Source organism: Aulonocara stuartgranti, assembly GCF_965226115.1.
Source record: "Aulonocara stuartgranti genome assembly, chromosome: 13".
NCBI classification, from domain to species: Eukaryota; Metazoa; Chordata; class Actinopteri; order Cichliformes; family Cichlidae; genus Aulonocara; species Aulonocara stuartgranti.
The window spans coordinates 11657498-11680756 of record NC_138949.1 but is presented as its reverse complement, the minus strand read 5'-3'; the positions used below and the strand labels follow the sequence as shown (position 1 = coordinate 11680756).

Below are 23259 nucleotides of genomic sequence, written 5' to 3'. Positions count from 1 at the left end.
TGCCTCTGCGGTGATGCGAGTGATGTGCATCAATGTATTATTTTAACATTCTTTTATAGCACACTACATTTTATTTAATAGCTTAACATATAAGATTGTATTTATGTATTTGATTACATGCTACAGTTCAACTATTTGCTATATGTTGTAGTACATTTTTAAAATTTCACATCACTGAATAACATAAAAGAACATACCTGATGTTAGTTTTCCTTCAGCATGCAGACAGCTCCAGATAGCTCTGCTGCTAAAGCCTGTTCTGACCACTTGGACTTTTATGATTTAAATACTGATCTCAAACTTGCACTGAGAGCAAACATCAAGTTCTCTATCAGAATGCATAACATACTTGTCTCCTTCCCTTGCTAGTTATGGGTCTCCCAGCTTGGAGCGAATCTGGGAAGCCGACCTGGAAGCATGTCACCTTTTCCTGCGAGGTCTCCAGTTGCGGACTCCCAGCTGCAGTGGAGCAGACATCGAAGACTTCCCCACTGCAACAGTTTATCCTCCATCCCAGCCAGGCACCAAAGAGGAAGAGGACTGTGCCATGCTGACTGCTTTAGGAGGGCGATGGTGTCCTGAGGCCAACTTACAGAACTCAGAGTTCACTAAGGTAACAGTAAATTGTCTTGTGAAGAGCACACTATGTATAATTCATCTAAACACCTCCGTATAAATGCTGGAATGCTTGACAAAGGCTGGGATTTAGTCTCTTGAATACGAAGGCTTCACAAGTGACACTTTCAAGCACTGAGGTCTTACATATTTTCTGCACATAACCCATATTTGCCACTGAAAGGTCAAATGAGAACAGTCTGCTTTCAGAAATACTTGCTGTTCTTTACTGTGCTGTGAAATGTAACCTCAAAAAAAAAAAAATCTTCCTGCTCTGTCAGCCTTAGCGCTTGGCTGGAGAGGACAGCTTCAGTTTGTGCATGGAGCCATTGTGAGAGTCTGAGATTCTGCCGACTGCAGTGAGATGAGCAGCAGTCAGTTAGCGCGTTTGCTCGAAGGTATTTCTAAACGAGGAAAATGTGGGCGTGAGGGGGGCAACCGTTTGGAAATACTTTGACTTCCTGATTAAATGCTTTAGTGGGCATGCATGCGTATGTATGTGCGCGTGCACATGTGTGAGTGTGAATTCTCTGTGGCGGTCTATCCCACAGTGAGCTGAGGTCCACTGCCTCAGGGCCGAGTCCGACTCATTCTCTCCTCTTCTCACACTTTCCTCCACCCACGGAGTCTGACTAGTGTGAGATAGGAACAAAGCCAACAGATCCAGCACTATCTATGTATGTATGTATGTATGTATGTATGTATGTATGTATGTATGTATGTATTAGGGGTGCAGCGATATTCGTATCGATATTGAACCGTTCGATACAGTGCTTTCGGTTCTGTACGCATATGTATCGAACAATACAACATTTGTAATTTATTTTATCAACTTTCCTTCTGACGATGCTGTCTGTGTTGAGCGCTCAGTGAATCTGCGTTTGACTACTCCGCCTAGGCTGCACTGTCGAGCGCAGATCCACTGAGCGCTCAACACAGACAGCATAGTCAGGAGGAAGAGCGCAGGGCAAGCTAGCGAGACAGAAGTTAAGCTCTCCTTGCAAGATGGACCTCCCCCACCCTCATTCAGATCTGGCGTTTGGAATTATTTTGGTTTTCATGTGACGTATGACCCTGAAGGTAAGCGAGTCATGGACTAAAGTAAAACAGTATGTTGGATGTGCCATGCAATGCTTAATTACATTGGTGTGAACTAGTGTGTTAGCACAGTTAGCTCGTTAACGTGTTAGCTGTCTAGCCCCATGCACGGAGCGATCGGCGGTAGCTCGTTAACGGAGATTTGCCTTGTTGTGGCGTTAAGGTCATTTCAACGAGATTAACCTGAAAGCACTAGTGGGAACACAATGAATGTCATATTCATTGTGCACATTTACGCCGACATCATCCTAGTGCAAAGACAAAAACAACAAGCATGCTACTAACTTTAGCCGAGTCATTTAGACAGCTGTTAGCACATGATTCTCCTCATGCTGCTGAGAATATAGCCCAGAAGAAGCGGATAGTATAGCTTTTATTTTGGAAAGAGACATTTCTCTGTAATAAACTGTCTTTTCCAAAGATGAGTGATTCCTCAATCAGATACAGGGCTTGCAAACTCGCTAGCCCGACGTCCCGGAGCTAGCGATCTTTCCAGTCGGGCTACAAAAATCTCTCTGCCCTGCCCGTCGGGCTATTGTAGGAAAAATATATGTCAATGCTTTTGCATTCTTTCAGAAATGTAGCTGGGTAATTATGTCATTGGCATCGGTGAGCCACTGTCAATATGTGACATATTGAAATCGCGTTTGAATTTGCGCTTGTTTTTTTGCTTTCACTTTGCAATGACAGCACTGATCTGTGAGTGATGATAATTTGTGCACCAATTCCTCTGACATCGTCTTATTAATGTTAGCTTACTATGCAAACATGACAAGTGAAATCTCCCGCAGCAAGCTTAAACATGTGAGAGGTTGATCGCGCAGAGAATCGCTGAGCTTATGTGAGTGCGTGTGTAAAAGCAGCAGGATATATATTTTAGTTCTGCTGAGCCAAATAAGACAGGTCGGGGTGAAGAAGTGACAGCCAAAGAAAAGCTTACCACAAAACGGAGAAGTTATGACAAATGAGACTATAAGGCAAAAAGAAAGTGCAGCTTTATGGTTTCATGGACAAAAGAATTTCTGTGGCTGCAATATGACGAGCTAAATAACCAGGGCTGCACATAAGTGGTCCGCAGGTGCGCATTCGCTGTCAAAATAAAAAACACGCACAAGGGTTAGGGTTAAATTTAAAAACTGTACTTTTGAGTTAAAATATATATTTATAATTTTAATAAATGACAAATTAAAAAGGCATGAACATTTTTTTGTATCGAAAAAATATCGAACCGTGACACCAAAGTATCGAACCGAACCGTGAATTTTGTGTATCGTTGCACCCCTAGTATGTATGTATGTATGTATGTATGTATGTATGTATGTATATATATATATATATATATGGATTGTGGTTCCAAGCACAAACGTTCGTTCTTTTTGGATCTAATATACAGGAAGCTGTAGGGTTTCATTGCCATGTTTAATTCTGCCGCTGTTGCAACCTGTTCAGCTTCTCTCACAGACCTGTCCTTAGCATGCATAAACACACAGTTTTCATTAATGTCTTCTTCTTTCCTGCCTTTCCTTGACCGCATATGATAAACTGCATGAATCTATTTTCTGCTCCCCCTTTTGTCTTTCTTTGCTTTTCTTTCTCCTCCTAAAGCCTGGAACCTCCTAACATTTTACCAAGAACTAAAAGGTGAGACAGCCAGCCATTTCTCTCTTTTGTCCTCATCCTGTGAGCTGTGTTTTCTGTGTAATCCCTCCGCCTGAAACCCAGTGTAGCAAAATACACCCTGTAATATTTATGTTGGGTATGACTTTATCTTTGAATTTCTTTGCAACAATTACAATAAAAAGCTTTTTGGCATGTAAAAACGTTTAATCTTTATATGAAGACTTTTAAGAATAACCTTCCTGTTGTCGCTTATAGAAATAGAAGAGACACGTTCAGTGGGTGCTGTTTTCGTTCGGCAGCAAACATTATTTTAGCTTGGTAGATATGAGTGTTTTCATCTCAAAGCAACAAACAATAAAAGAGGAGCTTGAAGCTGGTTAATCTTTACAATCTGCACCTTGAAAACTGTGTGAGGCAGATTGTACGCTGCTGCGAGATGTGATTAGAGATAGCAGTGGCAATCCAGTTTATATGAGTTGTTTAAAACTGCAGCATTTGAAACCAATCAGATACTGTGTGAAGAGTTATGGATGGGTCAGTTGTGTTTGCCTCAGAGTAAAGTAAAAAGGCTCTTTTGAATTTAGAATAATAATTAAAACTTTGCTGATTATTTGTTTTCACTCTGCTTTTTAAAACCACAAACAATATGTTAGCCTCCAGTAGGTAGAGTAATTACTTTTCCTTAGTGAAGAATGTAAAATTACATACTTTGAATGCTAACAAAAAAACCCTGCAATACAAACGAGTCTGTTAATCTATTTTCTTGTTGTCAGTTTTGCTGATGAGTAATTACAGCCTCCTTGCATTATGATGATGCTGCACACATACAGTACACAGCCGACATAATTGTATTTTTAATAATTCATGAGCAGGCTTACGACTGTGTGGCCTCAACAAATGTTCCCATTTTTGTTGCAGAAGCTGGAGGAGTTTTTGTTCTGCATGGAGGATAGTCACCCAGAGGTGCGTGATGCTAACACTATCACTGTGTGGTTCAATGTTATCAGTACAATGCTAACATTATCAACAACATGACCCCTGTCACCTGTTTCACCATCTACGTGAGAGGCACAATGTCTTTTTTGCAACATGTTTTTTATGACTGTTACTTATGAGGGATAAGTAACAGTCAATTTTGAGTTTATTTAATAGAAAAAAAAAGGATATTCTATTCATATGTACAGATCGCTTAATTCTGCTGCTGGCAAACTAATGCATCCTCATGAACATTGAATTAATCTGTTAAAAATGCAGAAGGGCAGGTTTTGTGGTATCTACCATGTTGTCCTGCTATCTTGAATACAATTTATGCATGTGGCCACGGACTGGCATTTGTGTGCAGAGGAGGCAGATTTTAAATTGCGTCCAAGCCTTCAAACTCCAGATATGAAGGATCATCCTTATTGTCAGCCAGCTAATGTTAGGGTTGAAATTGCACTTCTCTTTTGGTAAACAGTTTGGTTACATTGTCACATTGTATAAGAGGTTATTTGCCATTCCAAGTCCAGGAATGTTAGATCCACTTAAAAAAATATATCACTAACCTTGGCTAACAGCAGCTAACCTTGGTTAACAGCAGCTAACCTTGGCTAACAGCAGCTAACCTTGGCTAACAGCAGCTAACAGAGGCTAACAGCAGCAAAAACAACAGCGCTTGCTGACACAAAAGTACATCATGTCTTCAAAAACCCACCTCATTGTTGCTGTTGTTGGACAGAAGTGAGCTTTGCTGACTCATCGATTCCTTTTCACAAAGCTTTACAGCCTCCTTAAGTAGATGTGGATGTTTCTCATCCAGCACTGGCAGCTGAGGTAAACAGTAGGCAGAAAGCCTACTGAGCAAAAACTGTGGTTTGGAGTCATTTTGGTGTGAGATCAACAGTGTCCATAGATTTTCAGGTGACTCTTGGTAAAAATATAAAATTTAGGAAAGTATTAAACTGAAAAATATCTTTTTTTTAAACATTTTTTATTTCCCGATTTGCTGGCAAATGTTGATATTATTTAAATATTTTACAATAGTGTGTACAAAACAGTCTAGATTTAAGGTTAATCTCTGGGCTGAATATAACATGTTTGTCCTACAGTGGCCACCATAGTTGGGATTACGCGCTTTAATTGGGAACGGTAAGAAAACAGAATTAACTTAATTGGAATCTGCATCTTAGTGACATCTAGTGGTGAGATTTTACACACTGTAACTTTATGTTTGAATTTACACAAGGTCACACAGCCACACAGTGGCTCAGTAAACGGTGGCACTCGCAGGAATTCAAACCAGTAAATGACGCATGTCATGTTTAACAGGTTCTCAATGCTACAACCTGCATTACCAGTGATAACATTTCACCCAAAGCTTCTATCAAACATTGGCTCAGTTACCTTCTAAAATCTATTTTAAGAGACAGCATCAATTTACATGAAATTTTAACTGTGGCGCTGTAGAAGTGAGAAGCCTTCCCCTTTTCTAACTTTATATGACATTACATGTAGTTATTAAAAAGCCAGATACCCTAAAATAGGTAATTACAATAAAGTACAGCGACATTACAGTGATACATCACTGAGTCAGATGATGTGATAGCTGTTTAATGGCATCTTTCCAGTGATGGTGTTGTGATAGCATCGGGAGGAGCTCGATTCTCTGCCTCGCGCAGAGCGTCTGACCTCTTTCTCCTTTCCATAATGACTTTAAGTAAATGATTTCCACTTAGCTGCTGCCCTGCTGCCACAATGGAGATTGATTGGTGTGTGTGAGTTTGTGTGGTCATGTGTGTTGCTACTGTTTTCTTCTAACCTCTACTAATTGTTCTTTTATCCTTTCAAGGTCCTTGCATATGTCTTGTTACACTCACCCATAGTTCTGAACAACAGTAGATACATCATTAAACTGGAATGTTGAATGGTTTCCGTTGAGATTTGTTTGACTGCTTTGCAACAGGTTCCTACATCATACCTCGTATTACAGGAGCTACTGTATACTAATGGTTGTTTTATAATGTTTAACACTGCATTGCTTTTCCACCTCTGAAATGAAATGTATCACTTTGTAGGCACAAATGAAGAAGCACACGTACTGTTGGATGTCAGTCAAGCTACAGGTTTAGAAGATCATTGCCAAACAAACATCACAAAGAAAAAACATAGCTTGATGGGTTTTTTCCCCCAAACTGAACAATTGTGGAGAATCCTGCAGTGTAGGACAGAAGTGCTCAAAAACTGAAGCTGTATTCAAATTCCACTTCACATTTGAATAGCGACAAAATTAAGTATACTCAATCCTGCGCACTATAAAAGGGCTGATTTTTGTAGTTCTTTGTTGATGGCAGCTATTGTCCCACAATGAAAAGCAAAATCATTAAGGTCAGGTAGAAATGACAGTTACAGCTCTAGAAAGATGAGGGGAAAAGGAAAGAAAAGATTTTTCTTTGTTTTGGCAAAGCTTATTTGAGTGACATCCCCAAAGTTACCGTCAGCTTGGTGTTAAACATTACAGACATTGTAAACTTTGCTTTTAGGAAAAAGTAAAATAGAGCCCAAGTTTCTACTGCCACATTCAAAGTCACTTGAAACACCTCTCTACCCCATTCTGATCCTCGATTTGAACTTCAACGTAAACCGCAAAATAAGGAAATGATTTACAGCTTTGTCGAATTTCTTTATGGTTTGGATTTTGGGACAGCTGTGTGCATTTATGGCACGTCTGGGAAGCATTTGAACATATGATGCATGCCGACTTTTTGGGGCTCAACCTACATACTGCCTTGAGAATATGTAATAAAATAACTGCAGTACTGAATTCTCTTATTACTGCACATATTTGTATACAATGTTCCTTTGCAGACGTATTTGCTGGTAAGGATTAGTGTTGAAACCTAAGAAGCAACCTTTCACATTACAAGGGAGCTGCAACTTGAATATACCAGAAATTGATCATTGTTAAGAAAAGTAACTTAGAAAGTACTTCAAGTATGAGCTAATAGCTTTCCTTCAGCAGCGGTGTCGTGGATGTGCGTAACTTGCAGGCTGCTGTTCACTGAGAGACACCTATTTTTTTGGCATTTTACTGTGATGATGTCCTTGAACGTTTCACCTCCAAATTTGAAATAAGATTTCTGTAACTTCCACTGCAGACAGCTGGCTACCAAAAGGTAGGAGAGAAATAGAACCCGTGTGAATGCAGGGACCAAAAGACAAGACAACACACTAAAGGTTCTTATACGAAATTTGTTTGATGTATTTTTGATGTGTTTTCCAGTACATAAAAAAAGTACTTAACGCATTAACGAGGCTAAAATCTTGATTTACGTTTGATCTGCTGTTTACAATATGCTGCAAAATACAGACTTTTACCTCCTGCTGAACTTGTTTGGCATGAACCGCCGTATTACTGGCCTTTCATTTATATTCATTTAGTTTTTATTATTATTTTTTTTTTATAAAAAAGTCAGGCACTCCAAGTTTCTTATTTAAAATAAATTAGCCACTGTATTTTTTAAGCAAATACTGCCTTGAGTGCTATGCCAGTGCAATAATATTGCTTTGTATTGTCCGCCTGGTGCAAAGTGGGTAGAACAGCACCCATGGGAGCATGCACAATTACCTGCTGCCTCTCACTCATTATTGCTTAAATAATCATACAACTGCATACATGAGTTTGAATATTGAATTCCTAAATAATTTCCTCAACACCACGCTCCCCCAGTCTGCTTTGTTTACTTTGGTTTAATAACATTAGCGCTAATGTACAACAGAAATCAACACGCCAATACACGCAAGCCTGCGATTCTATTATGCAAATTGACATGTCGGTGAAATCTGTCGCCTTGTTTGTCAAAGGCAGAGATAGCGAAGAAAGCTGTTTTGATCACCACCTGGAGCAACATTACAATTTGTGATTTTATTTTATTCTTTTAAAGATTTTGTTTTTGTTTTAATGGCTTTTAAACAACCGTGTCTTTTAAAGAGTGTCATTCTGCACGGGGAGCTTTTGTTTTCTGTCCTGTGGTTGTATTGACTTTACAAAAGCTGACTGAAGGCTGGAAAGTAAAGAATCAATTAGCTACACAAACCCAGGGCCCTTATCTGCTGGAGAAGCCCCTAACCTGGATAAACAAACAGCTCACTGAATCTGTTGAGGGGAAAAGATCCAGGACGAGGTGAAGTGAAGCCAGAGGAGAGACTTGTGACAGTGATCGTTTGTTCATTCAAAGTTCCTCAAGCGCTAAAATATCTTTTCTCTGAATGCTGTTTCCTGTGGGCCTCTCTGCATTGAAAAAAATCTCGCTTAATTCCTTAATTGTGTCAGGATGTCTCGCACATATTGCCGCCCCCAACACTTGCTGTTGTGGTACGTTTCTTTTCTGGTGTTACATCATCCAGAGTGGGAGAGCTATTCCAGGGCAGAGACCAGAGACGCGACTTTTCAGTGATTGTTCTGACACCTCTGAGCTGCAGGGAGTTGATTTTTTTTTTCTTTTTCTTTTAACCTGCAGCTATGAGTCAGATTAGACTCTTTGTGTTGTTTAAGGAGAACACTGAGTCTGTGTGCGTGTGTGTGTCTGTTTGCTTGAAGTGAGTGTGCGTGTACTCTTGGGTGTGCGTTTGTGTTCTCTATGCTTGATAAGAGAGAAGAAACTAGGACACAATGTCTGCAAAGGGGGCTGTTCTAATTATGGCCAGCGTTGCTCCCCGAATGCTCTGCCCTACTGCACTCTGAACTTCCACCAACCTGACATCCCTGCCATTCTTCAAAATGCACCCAGCCTTGTAGCATCATGTAATATGCAGATATCTCTTAATGTTGTAAACACTGCCCCTCTAGGTGTGTGTTTGCGAATAAACGCTTTTTGTTGCACATTAACTGAGACTTGCAAGTGGTTAGAATGGCAAAAAAACGTTAGCTGCTATAATAAAAAAAAAATCTGTTAATAAACAGAGTCATCTGAATGAAGAGCATACTGTAGTTGGTAAATATAAATATATAAACATGTCAGTGTGTGAGCCTGCAAACAGTTCATCTAACCCAGGGCAACATGAAGCACGATGATAACTTTGAGGTTTATTGTTTGTCGCAGTTTTAATGCTGCATTATACACATGCAAACACGGTTTGTCATTTTTATCAGGCAAGGAGGGGCTAATAAAAAAACTGCCCAGTTGCATTATGGGAGCTGTAGCCAATGTTTTTGTAGCTTGGTGCATGTTACTTTCTAGGAGACAGAAATCTTCTGTGAATTTCCCAACTCTTTGCTTTTCTTTGGTTGAACTACATCAGATTAGCACAAGTTTTGATCATTGTCAGTATCAGAGGCTTATATTTGAACAACTTCCCTTGTTGACCCTTCATGTCTTCTCTTACCCAGGATGGGTGCAGCGACACTGGGGCTACCGAACTGACGGAGCGCTGTGAGCAGATCAGTAACAGGCTGATGTCCTTGGAAGATGAACTGCAGATGGCCATACTGAATCAGGATCAGGCCCTCACCCATATCCTTTAAATTAACTGTAAATATACATCATGCTACAGTCACAGTGGGGAAAACAGTGGCTGGAGCCTGTGGCACAAACATAATCATTGCTGCTGTGGGTGTTGAACTTCCAGTGTCTTTGAAATGGTTGTTTGGAAAAGATCCAGGTCTCTTACAACTTATAGTCAGTTGCTGTCTACAGAGCAACATTGGTGCATCAAATGGCAATAAGACAGAGTCAGTGTGCTATTAGTTTGCAACTGAATGGGGTCAAGTTGGCACTTACAGTCTGTTTCTGATAATAGGGCAATTAATTGTGAAAGATCAGTGCAATTCACAAATCTGTTGCCAACATTAATTACTACATTTAGAGTCCAGCCAGAGTCTCACAGATATGAAACAGAAAATTGCAGCACAAATAGTGATATAGTTGCTCCAGGACAGCAATATAATTGCAAATTACATGGGTGCTGGCTAGCCCTGCTTTTATATAAGAATATTTGAGTTGAGTCCGGTTTTATAAATTAGTTGCACTCATTGATTTAGAGCAGCGGTCCCCAACACCCGGGAACGGACCGGTACCGATCCGTGACTTGTTTGGTACCGGGCTGCAAAAGTTGAGGCTCCGGTGTGAAATTTGTGGTTTTCAGGGTTTTTATCGGTTTTCAGCGTTATTTTTTTATAATCGTTTTTATCGTTAACTCTGTTTCCCTGGGTCTTTTCCAGTGTGTTATAAATAAATCTTCTTTTTTTGGTACCGGTACTGGTTTTATTTTGTTGTATTTATGTGCGACACCTTAAAGGCCGGTCCGTGAAAATATTGTCAGACATAAACCAGCGCAAAAAAGGTTGGGGACCGCTAGTTTAGAGTGGCTCAGATTGATTGTGACATGCTGACTAAGTTCCTCTGTTAGATTGACATTATTTGTAAACCTTTACCAATCAGTCTGAGAGTGATTGCAGTCAGCCTGATTTGAACCACCAAGTTTTCCTAGTTGCAATGAGTTCGCTGTCCTATATTACTCTTGCATGACTGACCTGATAATTCACACCTTGGGGTCAGTTATGTGTGTCTGTCCATTTATCTGAAACACCTAGTTTTCCTCAAGACCTTCCAACTCTCCAAAGTACACATTCAAACTACCTTGCTTAACTGCTGACTGACTGATGTTTGCGTTTTGTGACGTTACCATTCAATGAAAAAGGAAGAAAAAATCAGCCTGTCTAATCTGACATTATTTGTCCATTCAACTTCAAATGTAAGCTGGGTGCACAGGATTTTTCTCAACAGGTTGGAAGTGCCAGCTGCAAAATGAAACGGTAAATGTCCATGTGAGGTTATTAGAGGGCCGCTGATGCGGGCTGCCAGTCACCATGGGCTGAGATTAAAGCTGGTCGACAGGGGCAGTGCCGCAGCAGATAGAAGAATGTCACTGTAATGACTCCCCGTCATATCTTAACCTCTATTCTCCAAGCTGACCCTCCCTCTCTTCACCCGTCCTCACCGCCCCTCCCTTTCTCCATTTGCCCACTTCCACTTGCTGGATGTGGTTTGCAGGAAATTACAATATCCATGATAATGACTCAAATCAAACTGTTGAAGCTGATTACAGGTCACAATACATCATTTTCTGTGCTAATTAGAAGGCTGATTGGAAATAGATTAGTGTATTTTTCTCGCTCCACTTTTCCCCTCTGCATGGTGGGCGTATTAAGACAGAATCAAAAGGTAATATTTCAACATTGGCGTGGTGAAAATTTGCCACCTTTACCTGCTGTTGCTTAGTTTCTGTCACGTCCAATTTTTCTGTGCTGGACAGTATTTAATTGTGTATTTAATTTGGCGATCTCTAGAACCAGTGTGTTCTGCAGTGCCCCCCTCCCCGGCTCTTTTTGTTGATCTGTGGTTAGTCTGCTTTTATATCTTTTTAGAGCATCCCCCACTGTACTGTCAGGGGCCAGCACAGACCCTGTTTGCATGATTTCAATGCAGCCTGGCAGTCGGAGATAGACAGAGACCGGCGCACCTCTTTCCACCTCTCTGCTCTCATGTCCTTATGTGTCACTTATTTCTGATATTTGAAGTCACTGCACTCGTGCAGAACTGCAGTGGACACTTGAGGACAGTATTGTCGGTTTGCAAGGAAAATTGAACAGAAACTGAACTAGCGATGCTGGGACTGTTGCCATAGTGACAGTACGATCAAAACGGCAGTGTCTAAGGGTCTTAATTGAGTCCCTGCTCTCAATAACAGGAGGTGTATGGACAACCGCGGAGACTGGGATTGAAGAAAATGAAGACGAGGGTGGGCAAAATCCTGTCGGTGTTTGTGGTTAGTTTTAAGGGTTTTTAAGATCATTCTGAGCAGTTTCTTCCCATTTGTCGAACCCTCTGCAGTATTCATGAAAAGCTCTTTAATAGCTGTTTAATTATGAATGAGGACAATCTGTGTCCATTCAGACAGCAAAACGAGCCATCAGGCCCCATCTGCCATCAAAGCCATCCCTTTGATTTGCCACTTAAGCTGGACACTCACACGATTAATTTGAGTTTCTAAGCAGGTTAAACAATCCCCCTCCTGTTGACAGCCTCTATCCCGTTTCATTGATGGTTTATGAATAATTTAGCTGGGCAGTCTGTTTGCTTGGGTCCCCACATTGCCACCCAGCCTCACGGTTGAGACGAGCTCATGAATAGCGAATAATTGGATGGGGTTAAATTGAGTATGACTCGATGATCTGTCCCGATAATCCGCTCGTGGGCCAAAATCGGAGATTGATGACTTCATCACGTTATGGCTGTCCGCTGCTATTGCCATTAACCGTCAGGGGGCACACATCAGGGCACATGTGACATATTTGTCTGTTGGCATGCGTTTTATTTACATGTTAATGTATGTGTGTCTGCAGCAGCATTCTTCCTTAACTCCCTTCGCACAGTCTTTAGAGAAGGAGGTTCAGGAAGTAAAATCCACTTTACAAACCATGCTTGCACAGCTCAAGGTGGAAGAAGAGGACGAGGAGGAAGTGAATGAGTTGGATGACCTCATGAAAAATGGGATTGAGGAAGAAGAAGAGGAGGAGGAGGAGGAGGACCAGTACTTCAGTGACAGCTGGGACATTTGAAATAGATGTTTGCAGTGTTTTATGAGCACTTAAACACAGAATGGCTACCTGATAGGTTGACCTCGGCTTTTACAGTAGAAGTGACCCCATATCCATTTACTGTAAAGCCTCACTCGAAACACTCGACAAGCAGCCGCCGTGGTACTGCTGAAAGTTTCCATCAGATCAGGTCTGTAACTTTTCACCTGCTTCAAAATGAAGAAACGTGATATAAATACAACACACGAGACACTTTCTCCCTTAAAAAGAGTGCCTTTGATGACTAGTTCACATTGAGATGTTTCTTTTTAACCGTTTTCAGATACAGTTTTTTAAGAAGGTCAAATTTATTTTTCACTTTTTAAGCATTTAAATGTCACCACTTTTGTTACAGTCCCATTTTATAAGCAAGATTTAAAGTCTGTGTAACCCATGGCTGCAAATGAAGGTTTGGTTTGAGTTTTGACCAGACACCAAGCGGACAATCGGAAAACGTTAAAATTTGTTTTCACTGCTAACAGTTTTGCACATAAAATAACATAAAATGTATGCCTATTAATTGTTATTATTATTGTTATTGTTATTATTATTATTATTTTGGTCTGCCAGCCACTTTTGTGTGTGTTCTGAACGACTGGACTTTCTTGTAACTGCGTCCATGAAGTAACTCGTTTGTGGTGCTACAAAAATGTGAGCTAACTTGAACACTTTATTATCTGTGGGTGGAAAATGCAATATTTAGATTTTTCCGTTGTTTTCAAACGACATTGCGTACTTTAGGTTTTTAACATTTTTGTGACATAAAGGACAAATTACATCTACGTAGGAATTATTGAGAGATAAAACATCGGTGGGCACATAAAAGGATTAGAAACTGCTGTTTTTGTTGGGTTTTTTTCCCCCTCTGTTTGCCACTGGTTGTGTTTTTTTTTTTTTATTCATATTTGTGCTTTCACCTATTATTGAGTTCTGTTTTGTTTTTTTAAATTTACTAAGCAGCTGTACCTTATTTTATATTTATTCCTTCCAGTTTCTCACTAATTACAGCATGTACCGTTCAATGTTGCCTCCTGCTGTTTTCTACTTGCATTGAGTTACAGCCTCTTTATGGATTGTTTTTTTTTCCCCGCTCATAGAAAATTTGCTGGCACGCTGCCAGGCAAGTGAGGGCAGCGGTGACAGGCAGAAGATATCAATACGGTAATAAAGGTCCTAGTGAGGTCTTTGGGGGATACATGGGTTTCTGTTGTTATCTCACCTCAGCAGCAGCGGTGGCTAATTGGTAGGCAGCCTCACGGAGGGCATGTTGAGGGAAAAATGGGATGGGAACGGCACTTTTTTTTCTGATTCTGTGTTTTTTGGAGCGGGGGCTGTTGGGGGATTCTGCCGTGCCACGCTCTGGGCTGTAAACACAGCTGAGCGTTCAGGGGTTTTTCTGCAGAAGCACAATGGGCCGTTCTCACATTACTGCCAGTTTGCCAAACCACTTGCCAAGCTAGAAATCTCCACATCTATCAGCTTCAGACAGAGCCCAGTACACACACACACACACACATGCACACCTTCCTGCCAAACACCCCAACCTCATAATTGAATCTATGCTTGCATCATACTGTGCCCCACGTGGCAGCTCTGCTCATAAAATGGTCACAGAGAAAAACCCAGATGGTTTGAAGCAGGCAGGGTGAGATGTTTCTCAATGTAAAATGAAGCATCACGCAGCGCTGGATCCCTTTCTTACAGTTTGGTTGCTAGGATATTGTACCATACCTCGTTATTATAATATATTATTAAAATCGTTCCACCTTTTTCCTGCACAGTCCAGTCAGATCCATCCCTCTTAGTTTCATTCCTTCTCAAGCTTTATAGTTTCTTTCGCGAGTTTAGTCATGCATGGAGAAGTCTGCATAACTGCAGTGTGACAAGAAGACAAATGGGTGGCAATTAAGATTACATCGTGGTAATAAGATGGGAATAATGGGGCTAAATAAGCCATGAGAATGAGTTAATAACAGAGTAATACCAGGAAATTACTAAAGTACTGGAGCAGCACTATAGTGATCACCTTTGCCTCACAGGAAGAAGGTCCTAGGTTTGAATCCAGCCTTTGGCTGAGCCATGCCGTGTGATACTCTGGTTTAGGTTAGTTCGTTATTCTAAATTGACAGAAGATGGACGCATAAATTGATGGATAATAAAGATATAAAAATTGGTGCTATTGGAGTGAATTTGACAACATAAATCTAAGTTTAATATTACCAGCTATCTACTTGGATATTCCCAAGCTTATTACTTTGGTAAGTACATAATATTTTATATATTACCTTTCTAATATCAAACTCTTACCACACTCTTTTAATATTATTTCCATGTACTGCCACCAAAAAATTCATTAGCATGTGAAAATGACATGCAAATGCAGCTGATATTCCATCCCTTGTTTGAATATTTCACTGATTTTATGAAGAATATTCCATGCCCAAAAATAAATGAATGAATGATTTTAGGAATGTGTTTGTATCAGGGGATTTGGGTTCTGGGTTTGTTTACTAGATTCCCTGCTGAATTGTTAAGTTGTCTGACAGGTACAGGTACAAACTCTCTGAACCATGGGAGAATCAGAGATCGTGCTGATTTTTCTTTCCTCTCTCGCGCCGCTTCAGTTGGCGTCACAGACACCACTAACGAATTCAAACCGATGTTTTCGGTGTGTTCGCGTCTTTCATATCCTACGCGATCTCGGCATCCTCCTCTGAAACTGACACCGGTGTTCTGTGTGAGCGACTGCGTGTCAGTTCTGGTCACTGAGCCAGTGAATGTAGCTCTACTGAGAGGCCGCGCGGACATGGACCCAGAACTCAGCTCTGTCTGCAAATGGCCCTTTATTTCAGTCTTTCCAGTCGTTTGAGGAGCTCATTCTAATTCACCCTGCACTTCACTCAACTGTTGAATAAATTCAAATGAGCAATTTAACATGAAGAAAATTTCCTGTGGAATTAATAAGCATTTTAAATCAGTTAATTGCAAGTCCTCCCAACTCAAAATCTGCATATTTCTCTCTTAAACCAGTGAAAAAAGATGGGAACAAATGAAAAGCTGAGCAGCAACTACAGAAAATAGCCTGCCTTATTCTTTTTCCTGTGGTCTGGTGTGGATGCAGAAAATCACACTTAATTATAAACACTTTCCCACAGGGAGCTGCAATCTCCCCAGAAACAGCCTGTTTCCCATCACTTACAGTACTGGACAAATATACCCAGAGACACGCATAGTTTCTTCTGCATTTTGATGTATCACATATACATTCATATGAAGGGGCACAGAAGTCTGGGAGAACATGAGTGGGTGTCCAACAAGTGCCGAACGCAATAAAACTGCACTCATATAAACAAGAGAATGGCACCAAATGCAACATCTTGTATGAAAAGACAATCTTCAGTGATCCAAGCGTGGTATAATTGATATCCTTAATACACATGTGAGTTTGACCTATGGGACTGGTGAATGTTGCATGATGATATTATTATGGCGACAAGAATCCAATGAAGAGTTTATTGCACAGCTGTGACAACAATCAGCTCCGGCAGACCCCATTCCAGCTAACTTAATTTCCAGTGAAAACCAAACAGTCTAAGCTGTTTTCAATAAGCAGTAACACACAGGTAGCATAAAGAATGATAGCAACGGATTAAAAAAACTAAACTCTAATTACAGGAAAGAAATTGAGGTCACGACCACATTTTTGAGGGTGGTTTAACAACCTGAGGAAACTGCATGTTGTGTCCTAAAAGCATACATATGGGGAGTGTTATATTACGGGAAGATTTGCGTATTTTTAGACTCATAATTTAAGGATTCAGACACCCACTCGCAGCTGTAAAGATTTACTTTATGTTTCTGCACAGCAGAGCTTTAACTTAAATCCCAATTTGAGCAACTTTACAGTGAGAGTGCAAACATACATGTTTTTACCTGGATCACAGATGAGAGCACTGAATGACAATAGTTGAAGGTCATCCAGTGTTCAAATATCTGAACTGTGAAACAGAACAACTGACGCTTATCAGTCAGCTCCCAGTCATGCAAGTGGTATCCCCTGGAGTAATTTGACCTCACAGTGATGCTCCAGTAGTGTCAAATTTCACTGTGAAGAAGATCAAAATGTCCATGTTGGGAGATGGACGGCATAACCTTCAACCTCTTAGTCAGAGAGCCCTATTTCAATTTATTTTCATTGATAGCACTTTATAATACATTATAATATATAAAAAAGTGTGTAATTATCCTGTAATTAATGGAATTTCACTCTATTTTATTTGTAATTAAATTTACCTACAAATGTCTGTGAAGGTTCTCAGTCATCCAGGTCATTGTAGTTTAAGAAGCTTGGAAAGAAAAGCCTCTGGACTTCTTTAAGTTGCTTGAAGCCGTTTCGCCTCTCATCTGAGAAGCTTCTTCAGTTCTAGAGTCAAATGGGTCATAAACGAATGGCACAACGTAGAAGAGCCACCTCCACGGGACAAGACTCGGCTGTTCATCTGCATCTAAAGGACAAAGGTCACTAGGACGCCAGTGCCAATGTTCACATTTTGGACAGAGAGGACAGATGGTTTGAAAGAGGAGTGAAAGAAGCCATTTATGTCCACTGTGAGCGACCATCTTTGAACAGAGGCGGTGGCTTACAACACCAACTGTCTATAATCCAGTTTTAAAATCCCTTCCCAGACGCCTTGACGCCCACTCACATCCTGGGCCATTTGACCTCAGGAAATCACATGATAGGGTGTGGCCAGGTTTCACAATGAGCTCACCTGAAACCCTGGCTGATTGTGACCTGCACCCGCTTTCACACCTTTTTTGTGTTCAGTTTTGGGCTTTTATATAAATAAAAAAAACAATTATTCTATCGGTGTTTCTTCATTCGTGTTATTTTTGGTGGTTTTCTCACGGTCACTTCAGAAGTGTTCGCTGATGATTGAACAGTGTTTGTGAAAGGAAAAAAATCATCTATAATGCACCAACAATTTACAGCTCGAAGACTTTTGACAGAACTGAAGAAGCTTCTCGGATGAGAGGTGAAACGTCTTCAAGAAACTTAAAGAAGTCCAGACGCTTTTCTTTTCAAGCTCCTTAGACTACGATGATCTGGATGACTGAGAACCTTCACAGACTATAATGATTTCAATATTCTTGTAGGAAAGCGAGACCAGTCTTTATATGCAATGAAAGAGGACTATTGACTAGTGTAGCACCCACGACACACACATATAATACATAATAAATGTATAATAAGACAAGGTTCAGGCAGCAGTGCTTACAACATTAAATTAAAAGTTGAAACGTTACTCCTTCAGTGCATCTACCAGTAAGGATTTGTAGGTAAATATAATTACACTACAATTTCATATAAAATACCATTAAAATTCCATTTAATTCTCAGGGAATTACATCCTTAGTTGTGGACTGTCTCAAAAAATGCTACCACTGACTTTTTATGGGTTACTTTTGGTGAACATTTTTCCATCGCATGATTAAACGCATGTTAAAAAGCAAACTCCCTTCTGCAACAAGCTGCTCGGACACATCCTTGGCTATAGCAGTTACACATGGTATCATAGCATCTGGTTCACATTTTAAAGGACTGCTACCGAATTCTTTTGGAGTAACCTGCATGTTAAAAAAAATTACCAGTGCAGCCTATGGGTTTTGATCAAAACCGTGAGAAGAGGTTTTAAAATAAGCGTGCTGTAGCAGCCCACAGGAAGAGTAGAGTGTGTGTTGTGGGGGACTTGAACTCGTGACCTCAATATATGTAAAATTCATGCTGGAGCTCAGCATATAATTAGTGAAACCACACTGGCAGGAGGAGAGAGAGAGCGAGGGAGCGAGAGAGAGTGGTGTGAAAAGCAATAAAGGTCTCAGAGCCAAAAATCAGAGTGAAGATTTCGTGCTGAATGCACCATTAGGCCGCCAGATTCCCTCAACTATGTAACATTCTTTACGCTATATAAACGAAACACGCTCCCTTCTTTTAAATTTATCACAATGTACCTCGAAGCAACGTGTAAAAATATTTTCAGATGGATTTTGGTGAACAGAATGATGTCACATACTATGAATCTAATCCCAGATTGAAGTATAGCATGCTCTAAAATGGTTTTCTCTCAGGCAATCGCTTTAAAAGCTTAAGCTTGCTTCTCTGCCCAAAAACCATCAAGGTAATAAGATCAAAGTCAGAACCGACTCTGACTATATTGGATCTATTTCCAAAGATTTACCGCATCCACATGCTGCTGTGGAACATCACCGTTGAATCCAAAACAATACTTTGCTTTGATTTGAACAAAGATATGTTTGTGCTGCTAAACATATATTGTGCTATGATGTGTGGCATCATGAGGGGCTGCAGAGCCATTTTTAGGAAACACCGTGAATAGGAGAAGCAGCAGCAGACTGATTATTACTTTGATTTCTGCAGAGGAAAAACATGTTTTTTGTTCATTCCTCTTGGGAGAGCTCCTTCATTTAGATCTATGAAGAAACACTTCCTCTATGAAACCCAACCTCCAGCTCACCTTGAACATCCCAAGGGGACAGCACTGCCACTGGAAAGCTGAAATATCACGCTAGCTCTGCCATCCTTCCCACTTAGTCTCAAAAACAGGCAGGTACCACACCAAGGGGAGACGGGATCGATAGATGTGATGGATGGAGCTGACTGCCTATAAGAGAGGGGCTGGAGGACCGACGGGAGGGGAGAGAAGTAATGAGAGCTACTGTGAGTGATGGGGTGGGGTGGGGGTTTGCCGTGTGAGGCGGGGTAGGTGGCCCTCGTTTCTTTCGCTTGAGCTGCCAGTTCGGCCTAATGAGACTTAGAGGGGCTCGTGTCCTGGGGAGGGAGCTGAGGAGGTCAGATGCTGGTTCTCAGCAGCTGCCTGTCTGTCTGTCTAGACAAACCCACAGAGAACGATGAGCATACGATATAGTTTAGTGTTTGAAGTTTACTACTTTAGTATTGTTCTGAATCCCAGGCTCACAAAACTGTGCAAAGGTCTCCAGCCACTCCTCATTTTTGTATTATGCTGGTATTTTGGAAATAGGTATTGAAACATCTGCAAACAAACTGAGTTATTGCAATTCTAATGAACTTGAAAGCCAATGTTTGGTATGACCAGCTTTATTCTTTAACATAGCCTGAACTCTCTTTAATGTAATTTCTTTAATTAATATATAGGAATACTTCTCCAGGCTTGTTGAAGGATATTAAAAGCTCTTCTTTGGATGTTGGCTGCCTTTTGTTCTGTTCTGTGTCAGGATGATCCCACAGTGCTTCAATAATGTTGAGGTCTGGACTCTGGGGAGGCCGTTCCATGACTGATAGTGTTCCACTGTGTGTTTTTCAATCCAGGTATGCTCTTACTGCATTAGTAGTGTGTTTGAGATCATTTTCATGCTGAAAAACGAGGCTTCAGGGAGCAGTAGGGCAAAGGGCAAAATGCATCTTTTGTGTCACTGCTGGATTATTTTCCCTGTTTCTTAAGGACACGACTTTCAGAGAATGTTCATCTGCTGTAAATAGCATTTTAGGCCTTAGATTTCTTCTTTTGTTCTCCACCTGCCTGCCCAGTTTCCTCACTTGTTTAAGGAAACACTGCACACCATGCTGAGACATGCCTGGTTTTTGGCAAATAGCTCTTTAGGAATCAACTTGGCGTTGCAAAAATTCTATTTTAAGCCTGCCAAACTGTTATTTGTGATAGTTTCTGTAGATTCAACTAAATAAATCTGAATAGATTATGGGTTGTATGACAGGCTGGTAGCAAAGGTACAATTTAAAATTGATTCTCTGCTGAGTTGTTTCTTATGTGCAGACATAAATGTAATTCATTCTTCAGGTTAGGTGCATTTTTTATGTTTGAATGATTCTGAAAGATTTTGCACATTTTTTTTCTGAACTTCAATTAAATTTGCTTTGGCTGGTTTTCATTCACTCTCAGATCTCTAATCAGCACTGCTGCCAACTATTTTCAATTTCACTGACAAAAAGCTCCCTTGCCTTAAACTCAAAATAGAGTGGTTTAATATTTAGCAGCTAAATAGCAAAGATATTTTGCAGAAGCTAGTAGATGCCCAAGCAGAGCTGAAATCTGAGCAAACATTGGATTTACATTAGTCTGATGGATACAAAGAGGATTCAAAATGAATGCTATTGCTCTTTATGTATAAATAACCCTGATATTAAGCATCTGTATGCCTATAATAATTAAGTGACCCAGGTTGCAGACTCTGGTAGGGACACATTTTCAGGGTGGACAATTTCTCACTCTGCAGTATAATTTGCTTCTTCGGTATTGGGCACTCACTGCTCTGTGGAGATCCGTGGAAAATATTATGCACTCTAACTGTAAAAATAAAATTTTTGCTTATTTTAGAAAATAAAGTGCCATTTTTCACTTTGTAATCAAACATTTAACTCCATCGTTATGTATGGCATAGAGTGGACACAGGCAGACAGGAATAACAAAAACTGTACATGAACAGAAAAGCAAAGCTCAAAAAGGCTATCCATAAAGCATAAAGATCCACAGGGAGGACCACAGGACCACAAACAGGATAGCAGAACATGAAGGGAAAATGACACAGGAATGTTTAAAGTCATTAACAACAGGTGGAACCTCCTCTAACATTCAAAGTAAAACAAAAAGAAACCAATAGAGACTAACACACACAAAACTGACATTAAACAAGGGAACACAGAGGGACCAAGGTGCTCAGATAAGGTACGAACATGGAAACAAGAGAAAAGAAGGCACAAGGAGACTACTGCTAAAACTACTGATAACAGAGCTGAGCCAGAACACAAGATAACAAAACTAAAACCCATCACTCGAATGAACAAAGTAAACACAGACACCAAAGAATCAATAAAACCAGAACAAAGACTCGTATTATCCCGGAATAAAGAAATCTAAAGATCAAACACAAAGAAATCACCACTTCTGGAACAAATATAAGCACCAAAGATGAACCAGGACTCAAGTGTATTCACTAAGACCCCAAACTGAATAACATCAAACCTTAGTAACAAATCTTGGGGCCGTGACAGTTGGACCGATATTTTAAAGACCAACGCTGGACCATACATCACAACTGGGGAATTATGTTTCTATATAAACAGATTACCACACTGGCACTGGTTTGACTTCTAACTCGGTTTATTTTTCCAGCGTTTGGATTCCACATGAAAGAGGTCACTGTGTCACTGATCTGACGCTGTAGTATTAAATGTCTTGATATAAACACTACAGACAGAATAAATAAGCTGGATAAATGTATGTTATAAATCTGTTAGTACCGCGTTTGTGTTTCCAGTTTGCCTGATAAACACGTCACACAGGATCGTGGATATCCATTACAATACGGCCACTCTGTGCCCCCATTCACGCCACGCATGTGCAGACGCACGCATGTGCAGACGCACGCATACACACGCGCACGCGCGCGAGTGCAATGTATTTGACAAGCGCCTAACACACTATTTATAGCAATTTTGCCTTAAGATGTGAAACGTTTTAGTAAATGTGTCAAGCGCTATATAGGTCCCCTTAAATTTCCTCATCCTTTACAGTGCTACCACGCTAACACAACAAACAGCCGATGAAGAGCAGCCCAAGGACATTAGTGCCATTTGGAATTGAAAATGGAAGCAGGATGAAAAAGAGAAGAAGAAATAGAAAATGACAGAGGAAAAAAAAGCAGATAGCGCTGACTGTGAGTGTTCCTGTAGGGTAAAGGATGTATATCTATAAAGGATGCTGGCTGTAACACCCATCTGGGAATAGATGTCTGCTAGAATATGCAGCAGCTTTCTTCACCAGCACCTCAAAGCATTTCCAAAATGTTTTTCTGTTTCACAGAAACTCCTGCACTTTGATTTGCTGTTAATCACATTGTTCCATTAAATGTTTGGAATTACAGCTACCTGCATCTGCATGACGATCAGCCGGCCGTGAATTATCTAAACGAAATGGAAGTGGCAGATAAGCAGCCTCACAGCTACAGGAGAAAAGATAAACTTAAATAGAAAAATCATTATTTATCAGAGAGCTCGGGAGTGCGTTAAGCCGGCGTATTGTGGCACAACAGCGAGAAAAGCACGTGCAAATAAACGTGAATACTCAAGGATTGTTGTGATCTTCCAGAGCAGCGTTCTTTTTTTTGCAAAAACAACCTCGAATTAGAATTTATATGCATCACGTAATAAATAAAAGGCTTCATGCAGTTCAATGCAATGGAAACAGGTACCTGTTTAACAGGTGGTCATATGGAGTGAGGCTTTTGCAGCAGCCTGG

General features: G+C 40.5%; 1 protein-coding gene across 2 annotated transcripts in view; it reads left to right on the top strand.

Annotated features, from left to right (window-relative positions):
- disc1 (DISC1 scaffold protein) overlaps positions 1–15409 on the top strand; it is a 49521-nt gene extending 34112 nt beyond the window's left edge. The window contains exons 12-15 of one of the 2 annotated variants that reach the window (XR_014280609.1): positions 370–613; positions 3319–3354; positions 4252–4296; positions 9698–9719. Coding sequence is in view for 1 of the 2 variants with exons in the window: in XM_082558189.1 (XP_082414315.1) it covers positions 370–613; positions 4252–4296; positions 9698–9822; positions 12742–12928 (601 nt within the window). In the remaining variant the exon portion in view is untranslated. Of the gene's footprint in view, positions 1–369; positions 614–3318; positions 3355–4251; positions 4297–9697; positions 9823–12741 lie in introns of those variants that run through there. The other variant, XM_082558189.1, reaches the window with a different exon arrangement.
- Positions 15410–23259: the final 7850 nt, after the last annotated feature.